General features: G+C 42.7%; 1 protein-coding gene across 1 annotated transcript in view; it reads right to left on the reverse strand.

Annotated features, from left to right (window-relative positions):
- Window positions 1–21,151, reverse strand: part of LOC126235046 (agrin-like) — a 232,895-nt gene that overhangs the window by 143,469 nt on the left and 68,275 nt on the right. The window contains exon 5 of the mRNA XM_049943782.1: window positions 15,100–15,300. Coding sequence (XP_049799739.1) covers window positions 15,100–15,300 — 201 coding nt within the window. The remainder of the gene's footprint in view (window positions 1–15,099; window positions 15,301–21,151) is intronic.

Below are 21,151 nucleotides of genomic sequence, written 5' to 3' on the forward strand. Positions count from 1 at the left end.
GGTAGGAGGAAACTTAACACATTCTCGTGCACAGGAATATTCAAAACTATTGAAAGCCTGTGTTTAGTAATGAGAGGACATACTAATGCTGCTTTTTGATAGACAACTTCTAGTTACAATTTACAAGATGCTTTTAATTAAAGTGAAGCTACTCACAGGGGACCAGTGAGAGCAGTAGAGAAACTTGGTAGATATTCTATTGCGTTAATGCGGAACCGATTTACACTGGAGAAAATTAATTCAAGTTTTGGCCACCAGCTGCAAATCTGGCGCTGTGAATGCAAGGAAGACTTATAAAAATGTTTCCATATGTAACTGATAAGAAACGGGACGTGGAAAGAATAGGTCAAACAAGTGAGAAAGGCGTAATGTTGATTTTATTGTTAGCCGCCGCTTACAAAGTTTGTTCAAAATGAGCACCAGAGATGTAGACGACACACTGCATCCGTAAAACGACGTGATCAACAGTTGACCGATGCAATTCTGGTGGAATCTGAGCAACTTGGTCCTGTCTATTGGTCTTCAGATCAGGTAAATACCGAACCTGTTCCTAGTAGGGGCGTTCTTTCAGATATCCTCAGAGCTAAAAGTCACATGGATTCAGATCAGGTGATCTTGCAGGCCATGTATCTGGAAAACCTCTGGAGATAACACGTTCAAGCAGATCTTTCATTGAAGAGTGACCACATATTGCATGAAAACAATGGCTTGCACACAGTTGGGCTGTTCCAAAACATGAACCCCATGTTTTACAAGGACGTCCCGATAACGTACAGACGTCGCCGAACAACTGACAGGTCCTCTGAGTGTTTTCTCTTCAAAGAGGAGTGGACCGAGGATAAAGGTGCTTATGAATTTTTTAAAATTTTTTTATTTATTGTTCCGTGGGACCAAATTAAGGAGAAGTCTCCATGGTCATGGAACGACTCAGTACATGAAATTATAACACGATAGTAGAAACAGATAAAATGAAATACAAGAAACGCATTCAGGCGACAAGTCGTAAGTTTAAGTAAAGAAAATAACAATGTAACACTGGAATTTGCTTAATTTTTCAGCTCTTCCAGGAGCTCCTCGACAGAATACGAGGAGTGAGCCATGAGGAAACTCTTCAGTTTAGACTTAAAAGCGTTTGGACTACTGCTAAGATTTTTGAGTTTTTGTGGTAGCTTATTGAAAATGGATGCAGCAGAATAGTGCACTCCTTCCTGCACAAGAGTCAAGGAAGTGCATTCCACATGCAGATTTGATTTCTGCCTAGTATTAACTGAGTGAAAGCTGCTAACTCTTGGGAATACGCTAATATTGCTAACAACGAACGACATTAAAGAAAATATATACTGTGAGGGCAATGTCAGAATTCCCAGATTTTTGAACAGGGGTCGACAAGAGGTTCTCGAACTTACACCACATATAGCTCGAACAGCCCGTTTTTGAGCCAAAAATACCCTTTTTGAATCAGAAGAATTACTCAAAAAACAATACCATATGACATAAGCGTATGAAAATATGCGAAGTAGACTACTTTTCGTGTTGAACTGTCACTTATTTCAGATACTGTTCTAATGATAAATAAAGCAGCATTTAGTTTCTGAACAAGATCCTGAACATGGGCTTTCCACAACAGCTTACTATCTATCCGAACGCCTAGGAACTTGAACTGTTCCGTCTCGCTTATAATATTCCCATTCTGTCTGATCAAAATATCAGTTCTTGTTGAATTGTGAGTTAGAACTGTAAAAACTGAGTCTTACTGTGATTTAGCATCAAATTATTTCCCACAAGCCACGAACTTATTTCATGAACTACATCATTTGATAATGTTTCAATATTACACACAAGATCCTTCACTATCAAGCTGGTGTCATCAGCAAACAGAAATATTTTTGAATCATCTGTAATACTAGAAGGCATATCATTTATATAAATAAGAAATAGCAGTGGCCCCAGCATCGACCCTTGGGAAACGCCCCACTTAACAGTGCCCCATTGGGACTGAACATCACTACCACTCTCAATATTGCGGAGAATTACCTTCTGCTATCTGTTCTTAAAGTAAGAGGCGAATCAGTTGTAAGCTACTCCCCTTACTCCATAATGGTCCAACTTTTGCAGTAATATTTTGTGGTCAACACAGTCAAAAGCCTTCGTTAAATCGCCGGCCGAAGTGGCCGTGCGGTTAAAGGCGCTGCAGTCTGGAACCGCAAGACCGCTACGGTCGCAGGTTCGAATCCTGCCTCGGGCATGGATGTTTGTGATGTCCTTAGGTTAGTTAGGTTTAACTAGTTCTAAGTTCTAGGGGACTAATGACCTCAGCAGTTGAGTCCCATAGTGCTCAGAGCCATTTGAACCATTTGAACCTTCGTTAAATCAAAGAAAACACCTAGCGTTTGTAACCTTTTATTTAATCCGTCCAAAACCTCACAGAGAAAAGAGAATATAGCATTTTCAGTTGTTAAACCATTTCTAAAACCAAACTGTACATGTGACAGCAAATTATGTGAATTTAAATGCTCCAGTAACCTTATGTATACAACCTTCTCGATAACTTTAGCAAAAGCCGATGGCATAGAAATTGGTCTATAATTGTCAACATTATCCCTGACTCCCTTTTTATAAAGTGGTTTCACTACCGAGTACTTTAATCGGCCAGGAAATCGACCACTCCTAAAGGAAATGTTACAGATATGGATAAGTACTGGTCTAACATACATAGAACAATACTTCAGTATTCTGCTAGGTACCCCGTCATGTCCATGAGAGTTCTTGGTCTTTAGTGATTTAATTATTAACTCAATCTCCCTCTTGTCAGTATCATGGAAGAGCATTTCAGGTAACAGTCTCGGAACACTTTTTTCTACGAGCGCTATATGATTCCCTGTTGGGACTAGGTTTCTAATTAGTTCACCTGCTGTATTCAGAAAGTGATTATTAAATACTGTACATATATGCGACTTATCAGTAACACGGACATTCCCACTACGCACTGATTCTATATCCTCGACCTGTCTCTGCAGACCCGCCACTTCCTTTACGACTGACCATATGGTTTTAATTTTATCCTGAGACTTAGCTATTCTATCCACACCACATGGTCACATTTGGCGAGTGCAATAGCTCTTCGCCCATAACACGCAGATTAACAGTACCCCAAATTCGGGAGTTCTGTGTATTTATTGCACCCGTAGTGTAAAACGTACCTCGTCACTCCATAGAATATCGCCCGGGCACATGCCATCAACTTCGATCCGTGCCTGAAACCAAAGAACAAATTCAGAACGTTGCTGCGGGTCATGAGGTGTCAGTTGCTGCACCTTCAGGACCTTGTTCTGGTACCAGTGTAAAAGAGACCGCAAAACATCTTGTGCTGTTGACTGTGGGAGGAAGAATTCTCGCGACACTGCAATAGCAGGACACAGAGGCAGTTTCAGCAACAGCCACGACGTCAGTAAGTCCCACCGGGACAGGGAGCCTTTCTCTTCGAGGTGGCCGGCCGCTATGACCGAGCGGTTCTAGGCGCTTCAGTCCGGAACGGCGCTGCTGCTACGGTCGCAGGTTCAAATCCTGCCTCGGGCATGGATGTGTGTGATGTCCTTAGGTTATTTAGGTTTAAGCAGTTCTAAGTCTAGGGTATTGATGACCTCAGATATTAAGTCCCATAGTGCTTCAAGCCATTTGAACCATTTTTTTCTTCCAGGTGCCACAACAAACTCACCTTTGTTTCCGAATATCATTGCCATCTTCTTCAAACAATTTAATGACATCAGGTCTCTCCTCAGACCTTTCAGTCGGGGATACTCTCCCAATGTAGCACTGTTATTGCTGCCATTCACAAAAACAGTTTCGCTAACAGAGCCCGCCCTCTCTTCTCGATGGCCATACAGTTTACGCCCGTTATGACTTGTAAAATGACAGCGTGGATGCCATACCGTCATACGAACAGTGTATAGCGCCAGATTTGCGCCTTGTGGCCAAAAGTGAAACTAATTTTCTTCCAGCGTAAATCAGTTCCGCATTCATGCAGTAGCATATCTACCAGGTTTCGCTGCCATATGATAATTACAGCCGACACTGGAACTCTGTGGGTAGCCGTAAAATGACATCTAATATTTATGCTTGACAGTGATATAAGGCCTATATTACAGTAGCAGAATAAAACTCTCTACAGCCATGAGCGCAGAATTACGTCCTTTAAATACTCAACATTCGTTTCACGTTCTGGGAATCATCATACTGATATTGACACTTCTGCCTACGTGGCGGGGGATGATTTCTGTTTGCGAAGATATTTTTTTCTCCCTATAATCTACTACTATGACTACCATTGCAATTAGATGCGTATGGAGGAATGGTAGAAAAGTTATAGAGAAATGAAGGAGGAGGGGAGTGAGAGGTGAAAGAATTGATTACTAACATCACAGTTTGAGTCCAGCATAATTTTTAACCCCGAGTCTTCTACATACTAACGGTTACATACATATTATGTATGCAGGTATTGTTAGCTCGCTCTGAGATTTAATTATCGTTCGAATTCGATTAGCAACTACTTAACAGTGCTCTTATACGAATCGCACACGAAGTATTAAGTCTTAGCATACTGTACATACGTCCTCCTCGAATTTTTTCCTCCTTTTATCAATTGTAGAGTTCTCACCATTCGTACGTTTCGGGTTCAGAAGTTCCTACAGCATCAAACTCAGACTTGCCTCATTTCAAATTTATCTTTGTATTTGTGATATGGTTCATGCCCCTTTAGGAAGCGAATTATTGGTCGTTTGAATCTGATGTGTTTCTCCTTCTTTGCAAGCAAATGATAAACCTTCTTGCAAGTGAGAAGTTTGCGGACCCAGATCACGTGTCATGGCGATACGATCCTGTACGGCTGAGTAAACAATTCTGTACTCTGAGGTGCTAGTCGCACGGGCTGGTTTGGATTCTGCATGACGTTGAGTATGGCTCACATGAACCCATCGATTCCACATTCGTATGACAGTACCGCATCTAAGAGAACAGCTGTATCGTAGTCTCAATAGGCCACTATCCTGCTGCTATCGAATTCCGACACTGCAGGTAGACTTTTCTCCTTTTTACATGAGCAAAAAAACTACATGATCCAATCTAGTAACATCATCTACCAACAAGTAACCAAAATTATATGCGATTTCTGGATGAGAAAATATTGCATGATCTTTTCTTACATACAAACCTAGATCATATTATTCCTAACTACTTTCTATGCTTGCGTTGAAATGCTTATTATTTGCATATCCACGTTTGGCAACTTGATGTTTATTGCATGTTGCCTTCACGATGTTGCAATTTTAATGGTTAGCAGTGAATTTCAGGCTCTGTGTAAATTAATAACTTCACGAGTAGTGTTAGTCTCAATATCAGACTTTTCGCGGATGACGCACATATCTATGAAATTCTACGCGGTGAAATTTGTGGTAGTATCCACTCATTTTGAGTAAATATTAGCTAGTTGCAAAGACTGGCAGCCAGCACCTGATGCAGACCAATGTAAAATTGCAAAATTCGCGAAACATAAAACTGTAGTAGCTTTTGGCTAAACTATTAATGAGTCGGTCGGGAGTCCTTGATGCCACACAGATGCCTGAGAAGAGAAGTTTATAATGGTATGGAGTTGAACGGGTGCGTCAGGTATAGATAAAACATATAACAGCTCTGATTTATTGACGTACAAGGAACTGCATAATGTCTACGAAATTAACTGCATGCAAAATACTTTAATGGTGATATGTCGAAAAACTGACAATTGTATGTCATTCATAACAGGATGAGCTAATAGGGGACATCGTAAGTAGTTAAACAAGGATAGCGCAAATGAATACAAACTAATGCGATAATCGAGAGAGGTTAACAGAAATTTTACAAAATGTAAACTGCCTAACACTCTGAGAACGAATCAAATACTTCATGAAACCCTACGAAGAATATTCCAAGAGGTGGTTTTCAGGGAGTAATCTACAAATATTCTGACGTATTTAAATATCGCTATACTAGTGCCCACAATAATAAAATAAGTCTAGTAATAATCTTTTATTACAAGCAGATATTCTTCCCATGCACAGACGCTCAGTCAGGAGGAAAAATCAATAAGTGATACCACAAGGAAACAGCCTCATTCATAGACTTTCTACGGTGATTTTCTATGTGTAGACCAAGAAGCAAATGTCTGACCTATTTCATTTTTCTTGTTCATTTCTTATTTCTAAAGTCATGAGCAGTTTATATGGGCTGCTCTGTCGTTTAATCTGTTGTCGGCGGAAGCTAGAAAAACTTACTGCTCTTGAGTTGTTCATTGCCGGAAAGTGAAAATGAGTCTATCGATTAAAAATCGCAACAAGTAAAAATTAGTATTGTGACAGAAGAAGGAAAAGTTTTTGTCGATTGCATTGTGGCACTTAAAAATCTACGTCTATAGGAGTGTCGACCAGACTTTCATATAAAGGAGTCTTCCTATAACTGCAGCAGAAAATAATCAAGAGGCCTAATTTTTGTGAAAACCTCTCCAGAGGAAAGCATCGTCTTTAACAACTCTTCCTTGTTCTGAAATATGAATCAGAATTTTCTGAAAAAAATATTGAAAAGACGTAAAGCAAGTGCACGCAAAGTTTAAGCCTAAAATGCGAAACCTGTCCTATGTGGATGAATGCAAAGGATGGTAACTTTTAAAAAATCTAGAGAAGTATAATTTTTCAGCGACTGGTTATTTTATACTGCAAACGCATAGCATAAAAATAGCCAGCCAACTTCATAAGTAGAATTGCTGAAATTCTAACTGTAAAGTTCTCATCAACTGTGTATATTACAGCTGAAAAGATGTAGAGTTCATTGGAATGGATGTCTACTTAGGAATCAATTCCCCATATAGACGTCGATGTTTGCTTGGCAACTGAATTGTGTTGATTGTAATGTGCTCTCGTATTAATGTGTACAGTGTGGCCAGCGTTTAGTTAGGCTGAGGAGGTGAGGAAAGAAACTTGTGGAAAAATCACTGATAAAAAGAGTCGGTAACATCTGAGAGTTGGTGATGTAACACACAATTGAATTTTAGATGGAAAATTAGTGCCGTAAAAATAAATTGATGAGCCAGAAAATTATGAACATTGCTAACAACAAGATTGAAAGTAGTACAGAAAGCATATATGCGAAGCAGAAACGTATGCGGAATCGTTCCAGCGACGATATGGGTCGGAAATGGAGAAATCCTCTGACATAAGCAACCTCGACAAAGGGCAGATTGGCAAAGAGCATCTTGCGAACGGAGAAGATTGTCTGCTATTCGTGTGATACTTTCGTGTTTCGTGAGATTCTCAGGGCTGGCTCTGGGGGCGGCCTGAGGGGCTGGTGGGTGGGCTGTGGGATGGGGGTGGGCGAGGGCGTGGCTGAGGGGGTTGAGGCGGAGGGGAAGGGGGAGGGTGAACCGTGCAAAACCACCCAGGGCGACAGGCTTTTCAAGACGTTGACGGTTTTGTATAAATGAAGAAGTGTGAGAATAAGCTGAAACTACAAATCATTTATCAAATCTGTTGTATTACTGAAAACAGTCTACGGTGTTGTGAAACGTATGACAAGAAAGCCCTGGAGCGTGGTCATCTTGGCTACGTCTTTGAAAATAGCAAAGGCTGCTACTGGTAGTGTTGGCAACTTTATTTCTACCAGGCGGCTACGCAACACTGAAATGCATCCACGTCAGCTCGAAAGCCCTACGGAAGCAAAAAAGTTTACAGGAGAAAAATAAAGATAAATATCAACATAAGGTGGCCTAACAATTCCTTACAATACTTTAGGGGCATCGCTGTGAAAAACACTTTGTAATAAATAAAGAATAAGTAAAATGTGCACTGCCCGGCACATGCCATAGTCTTTTAAATCCAGTCTGATCTGAACCCAATAAATCACATTTGGGACACATTGGGAATCTGATGCGCACCCACAAACTACCGGCTATCAATGTATGGGAATTGTTTGACCTGAATGTAGACAGCTGGTGCCACATGCCTCTCTACTCCTACTAAGGACTACTAGAAAATCCATACCATACAAAATCGTTGCAGCTTTGCGATTCAGAGGTGCACCAACACTGATATAACTTAGAGTGCAACAGCAACGGATAGAAAAAGATATCCGCTCACGAGTAGGATAGATAAAGGAGCACATCTATACTGCCGCAGTTTATATGACTGAAAAAAAAAAAAAAAACAACGTTGGGAACAGCAAGAAACGCATAATGTACACAACACCAAGTGACATTGGAGAGAACTCCATTGTTCTTAACAACGTTATGCTTTTGACCGGACAACGACCTTGCCGCGGTGGTAACACCGGTTCCCGTCAGATCACCGGAGTTAAGCGCTGCCGGGGTGGGCTAGCACTTGGATGGGTGACCATATGGTGTGACGAGCGCTGTTGGCAAGCAGGGTGTACTCAGCCCTTTTGAGGCAAACTGAGGAGCTACTTGATCGAGAAGTAGCGGCTCCGGTCTCGTAAACTGACATACGGCCGGGAGAGAACCACATGCCCCTACATATCCGCATCCAGTGATGCCTGTGAGCTGAGTATGAACCCGTGATCGGTCGGTACCGTTGGGCCTTCATTCCGTCATCGCTGACTGTGCATTGAGCAAAAACAGCAAACATGACACGCATATGCCTCCACTGAATTGTGTGTGGACAAATTTTGGGAGCCTGTATCTGTTCGTTTAATGCTATGCTCGTTATCAGTCCACGATTGTTCAGTAAAACGACTTTTTCATTGGCCATATCAGTTTTTTAGAGGAATTTTCCTGTGTTAGGCCTGCACTACTTTGCACGAATGTGAACACAATAAAGGATATTATTTTCTATTACTATTATTATAAAGGACTTGCACAAGTTTTGTGCAATCCATTCCTTTTAGCAGTAATGAACACTACTAACAGAGCAATATTAATTCACTTTACACACACACACACACAAACAAACACAGACAACACAGCTCTATTAATGTTCATCAATTGCTTTCCGTAATGTGTTTACAAAATATTGTGTATGTGTGTGAAATCTTATGGTACCTAACTGCTAAGGTCATCAGTCCCTAAGCTTACACACTACTTAACCTAAATTATCCTAAGGAAAAAACACACACCCGTGCCCGAGGGAGGACTCGAACCTCCGCCGGGAGCATATAAAATATGTTGATTTTCCGTTTTGTGATGAGTAGGTACCTAAGACCAACTTGCAGCGGTGTACCGTAGGTCTCTAGAAGAGCGTAGCGTTCCAAAGGATTGGAAAAGGGCACAGGTCATCCCCGTTTTCAAGAAGGGACGTCGAACAGATGTGCAGAACTATAGACCTATATCTCTAACGTCGATCAGTTGTAGAATTTTGGAACACGTATTGTGTTCGAGTATAATGACTTTTCTAGAGACTAGAAATCTACTCTGTAGGAATCAGCATGGGTTTCGAAAAAGACGGTCACGTGAAACCCAGCTCGCGCTATTCGTCCACGAGACTCAGAGGGCCATAGACACGGGTTCAAAGGTAGATGCCGTGTTTCTTGACTTCCGCAAGGCGTTCGATACAGTTCCCCACAGTCGTTTAATGAACAAAGTAAGAGCATATGGACTATCAGACCAATTGTGTGATTGGATTGAGGAGTTCCTAGATAACAGGACGCAGCATGTCATTCTCAATGCAGAGAAGTCTTCCGAAGTAAGAATGATTTCAGGTGTGCCGCAGGGGAGTGTCATAGGACCGTTGCTATTCACAATATACATAAATGACCTGGTGGATGACATCGGAAGTTCACTGAGGCTTTTTGCAGATGATGCTGTGGTGTATCGAGAGGTTGTAACAATGGAAAATTGTACTGAAATGCAGGAGGATCTGCAGCGAATTGACGCATGGTGCAGGGAATGGCAATTGAATCTCAGTGTAGACAAGTGCAATGTGCTGCGAATACTCAGAAAGATAGATCCTTTATCATTTAGCTACAAAATAGCAGGTCAGCAACTGGAAGCAGTTAATTCCATAAATTATCTGGGAGTACGCATTAGGAGTGATTTAAAATGGAATGATCATATAATGTTGATCGTCGGTAAAGCAGATGCCAGACTGAGATTCATTGGAAGAATCCTAAGGAAATGCAATCCGAAAACAAAGGAAATAGGTTACAGTACGCGTGTTCGCCCACTGCTTGAATACTGCTCAGCAGTGTGGGATCCGTGCCAGATAGGGTTGATAGAAGAGATAGAGAAGATCCAACGGTGAGCAGCGCGCTTCGTTACAGGATCATTTAGTAATCGCGAAAGCGTTACGGAGATGATAGATAAACTCCAGTGGAAGACTCTGCAGGAGAGACGCTCAGTAGCTCGGTACGGGCTTTTGTCAAAGTTTCGAGAACATACCTTCACCGAAGAGTCAAGCAGTATATTGCTCCCTCCTACGTATATCTCGCGAAGAGACCATGAGGATAAAATCAGAGAGATTAGATCCCACACAGAGGCATACCGACAATCCTTCTTTCCACGAACAATACGAAACTGGAATAGAAGGGAGAACCGATAGAGGTACTCAAGGTACCCTCCGCCACACACCGTCAGGTGGCTTGCGGAGTATGGATGTAGATGTAGATGTAAGAGTCCCAATGGTGTGTTAATGAGGCGCCTGGCGTCGTCGGAAACATCGTTTTTTTCCTCAGTACAAACAAAATATTGCTTAATGTGTCATTTAATATGTCAGATCGATAGAAATTCCATAATTTCTGTTACCACATTCATTTTGAATATACTTGCGACAGAACCAAAATGCAGGTTTCTAGCAGCCTGAGATAGGGTTGCTGTATCACGGAACACATTTTGCAGTATTATCTGATCTCTAACGTAATGAGACGTTTCGAACAGAGCGACATCCTTCACATCAACCAGTGTGGCTTCAATAAATATCGGTCATGCGAATCACAACTCGCGCCCTCTTCACAAGACATCTTGAAACCCATGGATCAAGGAGTGAGGTTAATGTAGTGTTTCTTGACTTCCGAAAAGCTTTTGACACAGTCCCACAACGACTCTTACAAACGAAAACACGATGACATGGGGTACAAAACGAAATTTATGAATGAATCGACGATTGGTGTTACATCATGTTACATCATGTTACATCATGTTATCCTGGCTGTAAAGTAATCGAAAGATTTATAAGTAACTTCTGGCGCTGTGTGTTGGGATACTTACTGTTCGCATTCTATATTAGTGACTTGGAAGACATTATTAACAGTGACCTCACACATTTGGCAGGTGGTGCAGCTGTCTGGAATGAAGTATTGTCTCGAAGAAGTTGCACAACTATTGTCAGGTTTTGATAAGAGTTAAAAGTTCTGCAAAGATTGGCAACTTGCTTTCACTGTTCAGAAATGTAGAATTAAAAAGAAACATAGTATCCTTAGACTACAATATCAGTGCGTCGTAAATGGTACCAGTCAATTCAAACATGTATTTGAATGCAACAATTTGTGGGGATATGAAACGGAATCGTCACATAGTCTCAGTCATATGGAAAATCAGGTTGTAGACTAGTTCATTGGTAGAGTACTAGAAAAATGCCGTCATTCTATACAAGGTATTGCTTACAAAATGATCACGCGGCTCAACCTAGAATATTGCACAAGTGTGTGCAACTCATACGAAATAATACTATCAGAGGTTATTTAACGTGTACAAAGATTGACAGCACCAATAATTAAAAGTGTGTATTTCTCATGGGAGAGAATCACAGAATACGCCGAAAACCTGAACTGGCAGAAATTTGCAGAAATACGTAAGCTAATCCGCGAAAACCTCCATGAAAAGTTTCAAGAATCATAACAAAGTGAAGAACCTGGAAATATACTACAACTTTTACGTAGTGTTCTAGTAGGAACCATGACGACAAGATTAGATTAATTACAGCGTGAGAGAAGTATACATGAGGTCATTATTTCAGCGATCAATATGTGAAAGGAAACGGAAGAAACACTAATACATGATAAAACCGACTTACCCTCTGCCATGCAAATATACAGGGTGAACAGTAATAAAACCGACAAACTGTAGGAAATAATTCCTGACTGAAAAAGATGGAAAAAAGGTCCTACGAACATGTGTACGGAAATGGATGGTGTGTATGCGACGACGATAAGTCGCCCCGGAACAGAGTACAGAGCTGCACCGCAGCCACGTCACAACACATGTTCATAGTGACTTCCATGAGGTGGAGTGTTAAGCAGGATACACACAGTCGTACTTTGGCTTACTCGATGTTGGCTGGCCCTTTGTCTGGAGCTTGTACTACGGTTCGGTCCTTCAAATCTGGTGTACGCATGGTTCGCCGCCTCACTTGCGGTTTCGTCTGTCTGAAAGGACCCACGATCACTGAACCGTCCAAATAGGGCTTGAAATGTTGTGTGATGTATTTGGTGTCTGTAAGGGTGCTTGTTTTGCTATAGCCGTGCTGCCCCTCGACTCTTTCCATCTGCTTAATGATACACAAACACCATCTCGGCTCGTTCCCTACATTAATACCGGACCATTCTACTGCTTACAGTACGTTCCGTCAGTCACACAGCCTGCATCACCCAACGAACGCACAGCACGTGGTCAGAAGAACTGTCATTTGTCAGCTCCATCTACTGCGGCAACCAAGCTTTCCGGATACGCGTTCATAGGACCTTATTTCCTCCATTTCCAGTCATGAATCCGTCCTTGCAGTTTTCAAGTTTTATTAATGTTCACCTCGTATAATTGTGGTACAGACGTAGACTAACATAACAGTCGATCTCAGTTGCTTCTGCAAGGACTGCTGGCTCCTTGCGTTCTACTGTCACCGTCACTAATTATCTTCCAACTAAATATCACAACAGAGTAATATGACGTCTTCCTTGAGGTTGGGTATGCAACACAGAATGAATCGTTTAGCAATATTTTAAAATTGAAACAAATGAGCCCTATGTAACAATTATTTTTAGTCTTATTGACCAGCTTTCAACACATATAAGAGTGCCTTCATCAGAATTAAACAATTAAAATGGCCTTTTTATATATTTTGTGACTAAAGCCCTTCTGGCCTGTTAATTATTTTATATGTGTCATGTAAGTACTGCATCTGTCTTTTGTTGTTAGTCAGTACCTACACTTTTATATAAAAATGTCTTTTCCTATCAGTTTGTGACCATGTTATAAGCCATTTTAATTGTTTAATTCTGATGAAGGCTCTCTTAGAACTGTTGAAACCTGTTCAATAAGACTAAAAATAATTGTGACCGAGGGTTCATTTTTTTTTTCAATTTCAATTTAGAAACGCTCACTGAACCAAGCAGCCATGTTCAAAAATTTGTAACAATATTTTGTTTGTTAATACACTACTGGCCATTAAAATTGCTACACCAAGAAGAAATGCAGATAATAAACGGGTATTCATTGGACAAATATATTATACTAGAACTGACATGTCATTACATTTTCGCTCTATTTGGGTGCATAGATCCTGAGAAATCAGTATCCAGAACAAACACCTCTGGCCGTAATAACGGCCTTGATACGCCTGGGCATTGAGTCAAACAGAGCTTGGATGGCGTGTACAGGTACAGCTGACCATGCAGCTTCAACACGGTACCACAGTTCATCAAGAGTAGTGACTGGCGTATTGTGACGAGCCAGTTGTTCGGCCACCATTGACCAGACGTTTTCAATTGGTGAGAGATCAGGAGAATGTGCTGGCCAGGGCAGCAGTCCAACATTTTCTGTATCCAGAAAGGCCCGTACAGGACCTGCAACTTGCGGTCGTGCATTATCCTGCTAAAATGTAGAGTTTCGGAGGGATCGAATGACGGGTAGAACCACGGGTCATAACACGTCTGAAATGTAACGTCCACTGTTCAAAGTGCCGTCAATACGAACAAGAGGTGACCGAGACGTGTAACCTATAGCACCCCATACCATGACGCCGGGTGATACGCCAGTATGGCGATGACGAATACACGCTTCCAATGTGCGTTCACCGCGATGTCGCCGAACACGGATGCGACCATCATGACGCTGTAAACAGAACCTGGATTCATCCGAAAAAATGACGTTTTGCCATTCATACACCCAGGTTCGTCGTTGAGTACACCATCGCAGGCGCTCCTGTCTGTGATGCAGAGTCAAGGGTAACCGCAGCCATGGTCTCCGAGTATATAGTCCATGCTGCTGCAAACGTCGTCGAACTGTTCGTGCAGATGGTTGTTGTCTTGGAAACGTCCCCATCTGTTGACTCAAGGATCGAGACTTGGCTGCACGATCCGTTACAGTCATGCGGATAAGATGCCTGTCATCTCGACTGCTAGTGATACGAGGCCGTTGGGATCCAGCACGGCGTTCCGTATTACCCTTCTGAACCCACGGATTCCATATTCTGCTAACAGTTATTGGATCTCGACTAAAGCGAGTACCAATGTCACGATACGATAAACCGCAATCGCGATAGGCTACAATCCGACCTTTATCAAAGTCGGAAACGTGATGGTACGCATTTTTCCTCCTTACACGAGGCATCACAAAAACGTTTCACCGTTCAACTGCTGTTTGTGTATGAGAAACCGGTTGGAAACTTTCCTTATGTCAGCACTTTGTAGGTGTCGTCGCCGGCGCGAACCTTGTGTGAGTGCTCTGGAAAGCTAATCATTTGCATATCACAGCATATTTCGCCTCTATAGCACGTCATCTTCGTGGTGTAGTAATTTAAATGGCCAGTAATGTAGAAAGGAACACTGTTTTCCATTGTCGCAGACCGTCGTAAGGAGTATTTATCTGAACTGATTTTCATCAAACTTTGCAGAACCAAAACCGAAAATATCTGCCAAACACGAGAGAAAACTTAATATGCGTACTTCGTGACACTACTTCGGACTGCATTAAGGTTTTCTGTGCGTCTTGTAACTACGTGAAAAAAACGACTATTCTCTGCCATCCGTAGCCTTATCTTCACTGCAGCGTGTAACTCTTCTCTACCTGCACTACAACCACCTTTCCCTCTCTACATCTTCTCACTGGTCGAGCGCGTTTCCGCAGTGCTTACCCACCTTGGAGGCCTGCACTGCTGCTGGTGTCAGGACAGGCGCCGGCGGTGACGGCGCTGACGTCGACGCCCGCAAGGCAGGCGTCGCGGCGCGCGTGGCAGGAGCTGGGGTAGGTACGTCCGGACCAGCACACCGCGTCCTCCGGGCCGGGCACGGGGCACGCCTGCTCACACTGCGCGGAGCACAGGTCACCCTCGCAGTCATCTGGAACGTGGACAGAAAAATAAGCAAGACTAGAGTCTAAGGTCCCGTCGTCAGCGCTGTCATCATATACAGAGCACGAGCTGGGTTTGCCAAACGGCGGGGAGGGAAATAGGCCATGTTATTTTCAAAGGAACCATCCAGATACGAGCCTGGGGCGATTTAGGGAAATCACGGGAACCCTGAATCAGGCCAGCCGGAGGGGCAATTGAGTCGTCGTCTAAAGATTAACAGTGACGGTGCTCTTAGTTTATAGTGAAGAGTTGCATTCTCCAAATCTACCACTGTTGTTGTTATTATAGTCTTCAGTCTAAAGATTGGTTTGATGCATCACTCCATCTTAGTCTATCCTATGTTGTTCACAGCTGGATAACCTATATCCATTTGAATCAGGTTACTAAAGTCAGGTCTTGGCAACCCGCTACGATATTTATCTTCCCGCACTCCCCTTCTTTCGAAAATGGACAATTCTTTTAGTCAAGTTGTACCGTAAGTTTATTTTATCTTCAATTCGATTAGTACCTCTTTCTTACTGATTTCATTTACCGGTCAAATCTTTAGCATTCTTCTACATCACCACATTCTAAAAGCTTCTATCCATTTCTTGACTACACAGATATCTTCCACGTTTCGCATATGAACAAGGCTACACTCCAGACAATACCCACAAAAATACCTCTTTATACATCTATATTCGCAACGACAAAAATTTTCTTCTTCAGAATCGTTTCTTCTGCTGTTCCAGCCGGTGTTTTATATCCTTCCACCTTCTCTCATGATCAGTTAGTTGACCCAAAGCCAGAATGGATCTACTGCTTTAGCTTAGTGTGCAAGACTTGCCCCATCTGATCTATATGGTAGTTTCTCGCTGTTGTTAGGTATCAGTTGTATTACAGAACGGCACCATCCTTAGTCTGCAAGTGTTGTACGAAGTACTGTACTGTATTGCTATAAAAGATTAAAAACGGGAGGAGCCACAACTAACTTGCAGCATCATATGAGAAGGAACCTGAAAACTTAACAGTTCATTCATGTATCTATGTACTGAACTGGGAACCTAGAAACGACGGATAGGTTTGGTCCCCGCCGTAGCCCTCAGTGATACACAACCCCACAACAGGCTACAGCAGTCCACTCACCCCACCGCCGCCCCACACCGAATTCAGGGTTATTGTGCGGTTCGGTTCCCAGTGGACCCTGACAGGCATGTAGATCCATGCCGACACCAGTGCCTTGGCCAACTCTTCTAGGTTTCTCGGCTGAGAATCCATTGAGCGAACAACGATCGAGATGATCTCACAGATTCTCTATTGGATTTAAATCCGGGAAGATCGGTGGGCGGGGGTATACCGTAAAATCATCCTGGTGCTCTTCGAACCATGCACGTACACTGCGAGCTGTGTGACACGTTTCATTATTGTAGTTCTGGTGTAGGCCGTCGTGCCGAGGAGAAACAAACTGCATGTAGGAATGGACATGGTCCCAAGGATAGATGCACTCTTGTGTTGATCCACTGTACCTTCTAGAATGACGAGATGATCTAGGGAATACGACGAAAAACAATACCCAGACCATAACATTCCCTCCTACGACTGGCCCATCCGCCAATTATTGCAGGATGTTTGCTTTCAGACGTTTCTCGCCCTAAATGCCAACTGCTGTCTGTCCGACGCAGCATGTAACGTGGGTCATCTGCAAAGGCCATCTGTCGCCTCTCAGTGGACGTCCAGTTGCATTGTTGGTGCGCAAATTCCAGCCTTTGTCGCCGATGAAGAGCGGTCATTGTGGGTGCGTGAACCAGGCGTCTGCTGCAGAGGCCTGATACACAGCAATGCTCGCTGAGCAGTAGTTGGGGAGACACTGTTCGCAGCCCCTTCTTTCATCGGGATGGCCAGTTCTTTTTCCTTTACTGCATTTCGATTCCCCCCCCCCCTTCAGAGGGGGGGGGGGGAAGCGGGCTGGCAGCAGCGTAATATGCTGCTCTACAACCTACAGAAAAGTTAAAAAACTTGATGCGAATATAAGCAAACAAGAAAAAAAGGCGATAAAACGATGACATTATAAAAAACTGTAAAATGGTGGAAAGTTGTGGAATTTAAAATATAAAAACACTGCGGTGACGATGCGGATGGAGACACACAATAAGTAGACAGGCACAATTTAAAAAAATCAAGGTGACAGTCTGTTTCTGTTCGCACGAGATAAAAAACACAACTAGCGACAGTATGGTGGCTGTTCGCAACACTGACAGGGGACGCACAACACTGAACACTCACTTAAAACAGCACTATACAGGTGGCATGGCGGCAGATGGGGGGGCGGGAGGACCCGGACTGATGAGGAGGAAAAAGGGGGGAGGAGAGGAAACGAAAAAAGGGGGAGCCGACGGATGGAGGTGACATAGAAAAGGGAGGGGGCAGGGCAGACGTGAGAAGGAGTGAGAAAGACAGTGGAGGGTAGAGCAAAAAGAACTCGTGGGAGAGAAGGGAGGCAGAGAGAGGGTAGGCAGGGAAAGAACAGGATGTAAGGGGGGGAGGGGAGAGGGAGCCTGGGAAAAGGACAGAGGCCGGCTGGGGTGGCCGAGCGGTTCTACGCGCTACAGTCTGGAACCGCGCGACCGCTACAGTCGCAGGTTCGAATCCTGCATCGGGCATGGATGTGTGTGATGTCCTTAGGTTTAAGTAGTTCTAAGTTCTGGGGGACTGATGACCTTAGAAGTTAAGTCTCATAGTGCTCAGAGCCATTTGAACCAAAAGGACGAAGGGAGGGGGAGGTGAGGATCAGAGTTGATAGGAGGGATAAATGGAGGGAGAGAGGGCATAATCCAGGAGGGGGAGTCGTCGGAAGCCACCTTGTTAAAGGAGATGGTGTAGAGGTGAAGGGTAGGGGGGACACAATGGTGAAGGCGTGGCAGAGGGCGAAGGTTGGAGAGGAGAGGAGCAATCAGGGGATGAGGGGCTAGGGGGCGCGAGGTGTAGAGGACGTGGATATGTTCGAGGAAAAGGTGCAGATGGGGGAAAGGAATCAGGTCGTAAGACGGCCAGTTGCCCAGTGGTAGTACGTGTATTCGTCCTTATATATCTCTGCAGCCGTCGTTCACTCTTGTTGCCTATGGCCCTCGGTGCACCACAGTTGCCTCAGTGCCTGTTTTGGATAGCGCCATTTTGCCATACGCAGTATATCATAACCCAGCGGTACACAAACAGTTTACGACCTTAGCCTTTTCGGAAATTCTTCCACACTTGGCCCGAAAACCAATGATCATGTCCTTATGGACTTCAGATGAATCGCTACGTTTCCGCAATACGACAACGACTGTACTGTTTTCCGCGTTTCCTCGACGCGCTTTATACACTCTCCGCTGCTAGTGCTGCCACCTGCCTTCCGTGAGAGGTTATTGCTTGTTGACTGCGAACACACGCGGTGGTCACATTACTGTGTAATAAGATAACAGGCTACACTTGTAGTGACACAAAAATGATCACTACATTCACGACATTTGAGAAAAACACTATGTTTTAAGTGATGCCTTAATCCTCAGTTATCACCTACATCTGCGTGATTACTCTGTTATTCGAACTTAAATGTTTGGTAAGGAGTGTATATAACTACTTTGAGATCATTTATCTACTGTTTGACTTTCAAATAGTATGTAAGAAAAATGGGCAACTAAATCCAGCTGTGCAAGATGAGATTTAATGTATCACAGTGGTCGTTTCTCTCTATGTGGGTGGGAGTCAACAAAATACTTTACCATGAAGAGGAGAAAGCCGATGATTAAAATTTTGTGAAAAGGTTTCGCCGCAACGAAAATCATGTTTCTTTTAATGATTGCCATCCCAACTCGCTTTTCATGTCTGTGACACTATTTCCCACATTTCATGGGAATACAAAACGAGCTGCCCTTAATTGAACTTTTCTGCTGTCCCCCGTAAATTTTATCAGTTAATCGCAAACCTTTACGGTGATCCTCTCCAGGCCGATGAAATTCGGCTGACTTCGGGTCACTACAGAATGCTTACGCATGTTGTGAACCTCAGATACATAACAACAATGAGCGCCGTAGCAGTAAAGCAACCACTATGAAATTAGTTTTGATTCGTGCTCGGTGTTGTGTGTAGTGGTTATTATTATTATTAATGTTATTATTATTGAGGAAAATGAGCCAAGAGGCTGTACCTGGTCCTTCTACATCAGTGATTCCGAACCTTTCTTAGACTGTTACCTCAGAGTGCTATCGGACATTAGCTAGTACCCCCGCTCTTCTCCCCACCACCTGCCGTCTGTTGCTCCTCCCCCCCCCCTTCCCCACCCTCCGTCCCGTACACTACACTAACTGTAACACCTAACTAGACAGTAAAGTGAAAGACTTTCATTCGAACACTTTTATTTTTAAAATGATATAGATGTAAAAGACTAATGATATTTAGTGTGTATATTGTTAGAATGAATGACGAAAGAATTCGTGGTGCATCGCAAGTGCTACTCACAACTCGTTCTCAGATAAGAAAGCAAACTATCTACAGTGAGTGTAGACACTGGTTACAAAATATGCTTACACTGCCGTTACCACTCTCCATTGTGGCACTTGACTGACCTGCACACTGCAACCCCACCTAAAATCAACCATGTTCGGATGTGAGCACTATACTTACTATTTGTCAATCCTTACTTCTGAACTGGCAGAAATTGGACCACTTTAGACTCAATAATAATAACAATAATAATAATAATAATACTGTTTACAGCGCTATACTAGCCCTTATGTAATTACTGCTGTGTCGTGCTGTCAATTAATTCATTTACCTGTTTTGGAGAGACTAATGAAGCAATTTCTGAACTGCTGCAGTTACTATCTACAACTTGAAGAAGACATTTTTCAGATATATCTAGCATTTCTTATGTATATGTCTCACTTTTATGGTCACCGATGTACCGGACAACATACGTGTGTAGTGGGTGGCCTATGGAGGAACCTGTAACCTCCACCGCATTAATGCTGCTAATTGGGAAAATTAATTATTGATAACTTATGTAATCAATATTAGAGTCTTACAACATTGTGATAATAGTAGTGATGTTTTGAAAATTATTTAGTTTCGTTAGTGAAACATAATCGAATAGATTACATTTTACGCCTCAGAAAATTTCAATTTACCTCTCAGCGACTAATTATTCCCAAGGTTGAGAAACACTGTTCTAGATGCTCACTATCAACTTTCGCATCAGTTCTGTGGTGTAGTGACCCATTACATGTTCATTTCTTTCATAAACTGTAAGGTAGCTACCCTAGGAGAAGGATGCGGAGCTTGTCCCACCAACCAATGTGCTACGAGCCAATTACAAGTTTTGCTCTCAGCGTCCTCCGTAAAAGGACCTTGAAGTGCGTGATTAGCAGAAGGATCCTTTGCCGCGCAGCAGTACTACAGAAAAGCATGGACAAGCGTAGTGTCAGCAGTATCTTTGGTAAACTTAGTAGTATTCTGCCAATAAAACAGTCTTTGGTTTGCCTACATCACAAAATTTTGTACACAGTTTAAGTTCTGCGTTACTATAATCCTTAGGTATTTAGTTAATTCTACAACTTTTAAATTTATATGATTTGTCTTTTACTGAAATGAAATTTTTTTTGTTGGTAATCAACGTAGAGGATGTGATACTTTTTATTGTTTGAAATCAATTGCCATTTTTTTATCATGCAGATATAATGTCTGAATCATTTTGTAATTTATCTAGATTTGCTTATGACTTTATTAGAAGGTAAATCACATCATCTGCAAATAATATCAGAAAGAAATCGTCTGTATGGATCAGGAAGAGCAGACGATCTGTAACGCTCCCTTGCAGGACAACA

Source organism: Schistocerca nitens, chromosome 2, assembly GCF_023898315.1.
Source record: "Schistocerca nitens isolate TAMUIC-IGC-003100 chromosome 2, iqSchNite1.1, whole genome shotgun sequence".
Classification (NCBI taxonomy): Eukaryota; Metazoa; Arthropoda; class Insecta; order Orthoptera; family Acrididae; genus Schistocerca; species Schistocerca nitens.